The sequence below is a fragment of the Trachymyrmex cornetzi genome, unplaced genomic scaffold, assembly GCF_001594075.2.
Source record: "Trachymyrmex cornetzi isolate Tcor2-1 unplaced genomic scaffold, Tcor1.1 scaffold316, whole genome shotgun sequence".
NCBI classification, from domain to species: domain Eukaryota; kingdom Metazoa; phylum Arthropoda; class Insecta; order Hymenoptera; family Formicidae; genus Trachymyrmex; species Trachymyrmex cornetzi.
In genome coordinates this window covers 45,098-50,848 of record NW_017297858.1, presented here as the reverse complement: position 1 = coordinate 50,848, position 5,751 = coordinate 45,098, and the positions used below count along the sequence as shown (strand labels likewise).

General features: G+C 32.9%; 1 protein-coding gene across 1 annotated transcript in view; it reads left to right on the top strand.

The window, feature by feature from the left end:
• Positions 1-1,204: 1,204 nt before the first annotated feature.
• mnd (L-type amino acid transporter minidiscs) overlaps positions 1,205-5,751 on the top strand; it is a 28,645-nt gene continuing 24,098 nt past the window's right edge. Inside the window, exon 1 of the mRNA XM_018509784.1 lies at positions 1,205-2,059. Coding sequence (XP_018365286.1) covers positions 1,792-2,059 — 268 coding nt within the window. The 5' untranslated portion in view covers positions 1,205-1,791. The remainder of the gene's footprint in view (positions 2,060-5,751) is intronic.

Below are 5,751 nucleotides of genomic sequence, written 5' to 3'. Positions count from 1 at the left end.
TCAAACTCACCGAAATTTTTTCATTTTTAATTGTAATAACATACAACTTTACTTTTAACTTTGTGTACGTTTTTTTGTCATCACATGAAATATTTTTTTTCGTTAAAATTATGTAAATAATCCTTTAATTTTCTAAAAATTTTATTAAATGAATTTTACTTTATTTATTCCTTTTTTTAATAGGCTCTTTTATGTACAACTTTTATATTATTTAATAATAATAACAATAGCAATATTTAAAAATTATACATTTTATTTTTATTATTGTAACTGTGTTTTGCCCATACTGTCTTTAGGAAAAAAAAAAGTTATGTATGTATGATTTACAAAATCTAATCCTTTTTTTATTTGAAATCAGGAACGAGGAGACATATAAGCTCTAAAATATCCAAAAAAAGCAATTCAATAACAAAAATTGCTATTTATGTAATAAAAGAATTTATGTAATAAAAAAGAGTTTATGTAATAAATGAGTAGAACATCCTCCCCCCCGCCCCGAAAGAAAATCCTGGATGCAAGGATTTAACATCAACATTTTGTTAATTTCATCAAGTTTGAAAAACAAATAATCTTAACGCAACAATCCTGCCGCCAACAATCTTTCTGTAGAAATTCTTATCCGATTGTTATTCAATTATATACTTATATCATCATATTTTACATGAAATTAGACATTGCCTTTATTCATGTCCATCTCGTAAAATTACCGTTTTCGCAGGTGTGCAATCTGCTTTTCGGCAAATTCATGATGCAATACGGATTGAGACACTCGTAAGACGTAAGGTTTAAGGTAGGCGCAGTGGCGTAGAAACGGACAATACTCCGCTGATGGAAAAAAGCACCGCTTACATTGAATATCTTGGAGTGCCCAAGTTCACGTCGAGAAACTACAGAGCAGTACTTGCACTGGTTGTGCTAACTAAAGTCTGAACATGATTGTGGACATTGTTAAATGTTTATATTTCTCTAAACGACAGCAAGAAAACTGCGGTGTCAATACAATAAGAAATTACGTCCGCAGGAAATGTTGAATTTTAATGCGATCAGTTTCGACATTGCTTTGAGATTATTCATTGTTTTAATGAAGAACGAACTCCGTAAAATATCGACACAATAAAAAATTTTCGAATAGATTTTTCATTTCATTAATTTTTATCGCATTTGCTTTTGATTTTTCGTCGGTATTTTCAGAGACACGAAGAAGAAAGGATTGTCGCGAATTTCGAAGGTGCACGGCGCACCAACGAAATGTCAAAATAAGTGTGTCCGCGCCAATGGGCGCGCGTGTTCGCGCGCGGCCGTCGCTAGCCGCTAGCGTCGCGTCAGTTCGATCGCGGAGCGGCGAATCAAGTCAAAGGGTAGGAGATGGTGGTGAGCGTACCGGTGAGCGCGGTCATAAGAAACGAGCGGCAGCCGGCAGCGGCAGTTCGGCAATTGCGGCCCAGCACGTAAGGTGTATATGTGTATCCGTCGCGTGAGACGCTTCTTGCCACGTGGTGATACGCGACCGCGTGCGTTTGCAATTTCTTTCTTTTTCTGTTCTTTATCCATTTTCCGCTCTCGTTTATCTTTCTTAGCTTCCGCTTTCCCTCCGCCTTGCCCACATATGTCACCGCTAACCGTACCGCATGCACTCGCGGTAGTGCCCACGCGGCACGCCGCGGCAACCGTTGCCCGAGCACTCCGAGTAGTCGCGTGAAAACGTGCGTGACACTCGCGCGCGCGCGCGCGCGCGCGCGTACACGCGCGTGCTCCGATTTCGAAAAGAACTTTTAACACGACGCACGGAAGATGCCGGACAAGGTAGCGCCGGCGGAAAAGTCGGTATTGTCGCAGTCCAAAGCTGCGAGATCCAACAGTGACGAAGGTATCAAATTGAAAAAGGAATTGGGTTTGTGGAACGGCGTGGCGATCATCGTCGGTATCATCGTCGGCGCCGGTATCTTCGTGTCGCCCAAAGGCGTGCTTAGGAACAGTGGCAGCGTCGGCCAGGCTCTCATTGTCTGGATTTTTTCCGGGATCCTGTCGCTTATCGGAGCCCTATGTTACGCCGAGCTCGGTAAGTGATGAAATTTTGTAGAACGGTTGCTTCGAAATTTAAAATAACGCGCTCGATGTGGAAGGGGAGGCGGGATTAGTATTCCGATTCCGTAATGGCTCCCGCACACAGGACGTAGCAACGCGCTGTGGAAATTGGCGCAATCATCAATTAATCATATTTTTGCTTTTATGGAAAAGCAATAAATTGATTGGCTACTGGTGTTCTGTGCCAAGAGCTATAAAGTCCATTCTACAATTGCGTAAGCGTAGTTATAAGTGGTTGCAGTTGTAAGAATTAACCAATCACAGTCAAATATATGAGGAAATTATTCGACTACGTTTACGCAGTTGTAGATCAAGCTTAAGAATTCTCCGTGATTTTAGAATTCTTAAGCCTGATCTACAATGGCGTAAACGTAGTTGTAAGTGGTCGTTGTAATAATTTACCAATTATAATCGGATATTCTCCTCGTCTTCAAGTATAATTGATCAATTCTTATAACTACAACTACGTTTATGCAATTGTAAATCGGACTTTACAACTATGCCCGCACTTACAACCACGTTTACGCAATTATAGATCAAGCTTAATTAAGGATGCCTCCTCAGGATATTCAGAATTTCAGAAAACGAAATATCGTAAAAATAATATGATCAATCAGAATTATTTAACTAATAGAAAATAGGATAAAGGCCCATAATGGTCGGAACAGGATCTTTAATGCTTACAAAATTTAATGTGGATTTGTATAGGGTAACTCCGGTATATACACCGCACCTATCAAAAACTTAATTTATTAAGTATTATTTACTATATTTAAAATAAACGAACTATATCAGTAAAAACTTTGTACTGTCTACTACTATGAAAAAAATATTAGCACTTGTATTTTGCTATACAACATGCTTTACTATTCCTATACACTATTCCTATGTATCACGAAATAACCACTAGGTCTTTTACACGACTTACAGTAACCATTTTATGTAGATTATAATTTATGATGCTACTTGTTACACACACAGTGACAAATCGATTCAACTCACAATAATTTCATTAATATTAACAGTAAGAAGCTGAAATTATAACTCAATACTAATATAATATAAAGGCATGTAACAGAGCAGTTGCGAGAAAATTACCCCCCACTCCTTCTATTTTTTCTGACTTCCGCGGCGTAAATCCCAACGCGGCGTATATACCGGAGTTACCCTATATTATACTGAGAAAAAATGTACTAAATTTTAATAAATAATTGTTTGAATAGTACTCATATAACATTTATTTACGGAAAATAAATATTTGCTAAATAAAATATAATATAATAGATAAATCAAATTAATGATTCTTGTACCAAATAAATATATGTTTACGTTTATGCTACATTCCTCACTTCCAAATAAGTTGCGAATAACCTTATCCAGGAAATATTCCCATTGTATTCTGGGAGATATCTCTTGGATAAAGTTATTTAGAGGTGAGGAAATTGGGCATTAGTAAATATTTAACTGGCACTATTCAAACAAATATTTACTAAAATTTAGTACATTTTTCTCTTTGAATATTATATTTTTATAGTACTATACTAGATTTTTATACTATTCGGTACTACTTTAGTTCTTGTTACTTTTTAATTGAATATTATATTTTTATAGTACTATACTAGATTTTTATACTATTCGGTACTACTTTAGTTCTTATTACTTTTTAAAACCAGTTGCAAGTATTTAAATTTTAGAGTTGTACTTTATAATTGCTATAACTATTTTTTTCCTCCGGAAACGCGCCAAAAGGGTAAGTTGGCTATTTTAAAAGATATCGAAAAGCGATCAACGGCATTCGAAAGAGGATCGTTTGAACTGTGCGCCGAAATTTTATCTGACTTAAAAACGCAACTAATCTATTGAAATAATATCACAATTAAATTTTAATGCTCAATAGGCATCTATTAAAGAAATCCTAATAAGCTGGAAATCTGTAAATAAATTTATTTATCGCGAAAAATGTTACCTTGGCTGGAAGTCGAACCCGAATCTCATTTCATGCGAGCGTTCTAAGCCTTTAGACCACCGAGGTCTTACAATTAGTAATATTTCTCAGAATAATTAGTAGATATACGGAAACAACATCTTTCTTTATGGTAACGTAATATAAACAATAAGAATCTTATTAAACCGTACATGTGAAAACTCAACCAATAAGAAATAGGATGAAGGTCCATAACAGAGAATTATTTAAGTTTGAATAATTCTCTGTTAGTCTTGAATGACCACTAATATGGTATATATGCATGTACATATATAGTACATATAAATTCACATTGAATTATTTAAGCATTAAAGATTCAGCTTCGATTGTTATGGACATTCATTCTATTTCTTATTAGTTGAGTTTTCACATGTACGATCTAATAAGATTCGTATTATTTATACATTACATTGCCAGAAAAAAAGACATTGTTTCCATACATATACTGATTATTGGAAATATTACTAATCGCACTAATCTGGCCGTATATTTCTTTTTTGGAAATCCGTTTTTCGAAATTCCGATTATTATAGGAAAGCACTCTTAAGGATCGTGATACTAGACCCGTTCGATGTAAACCTCAATATCTAACATAAGAATGAATTCTAAAAGAAATATTTTCATACAAAAATAAATATACAAATTATGAATGTACTAAAGGAGAAAAATGTATTATATTAATTATGTTATATTAACGAAAACAAAAAATAGATATTATATAGCAATTCGCAATGTTTACGTTTTGTTACAACGCGGATAAGATCTACGAAAATTTTTTTAAACAACAATGTAGTTAATATCATTAGAGTGTAAATTTGAAAAGTAGTAATTATGTAAATTGGATGACTTTGTAGGGATATATCGTTCTATGGCATCGTAATTTTACATATTATTATAATTTATCATTATGAAATATTATCATATTATTTTATATATCTTTTAATACACATTATGTACATGAAGAAAAACGGAGTAGTTCTACACGAGACAAAATAATATTTTCCTTAAAAACAGTTTCTCTTAAGGATCGTGATACTAGACCCGTTCGATGTAAACCTCAATATCTAACATAAGAATGAATTCTAAAAGAAATATTTTCATACAAAAATAAATATACAAATTATGAATGTACTAAAGGAGAAAAATGTATTATATTAATTATGTTATATTAACGAAAACAAAAAATAGATATAATATAGCAATTCGCAATGTTTACGTTTTGTTACAACGCGGATAAGATCTACGAAAATTTTTTTAAACAACAATGTAGTTAATATCATTAGAGTGTAAATTTGAAAAGTAGTAATTATGTAAATTGGATGACTTTGTAGGGATATATCGTTCTATGGCATCGTAAGTTTACATATTATCATAATTTATCATTATGAAATATTATCATATTATTTTATATATCTTTTAATACACGTTATGTACATGAAGAAAAACGGAGTAGTTCTACACGAGACAAAATAATATTTTCCTTAAAAACAGTTTCAAATGTAAAAGATAATATAAATAAATATATATAATATTAATAAATAGGCTACTATTTTTTTAAATAATAATTTTTTCACATTAATATTACCCCTAAAGTTGTCTTTAAAAAGAATTACTACATTAAAAAATTCTTTATTCTCTGTGCTATATTTATTAATCGTAATTTTTTATGACTTGATAACTTA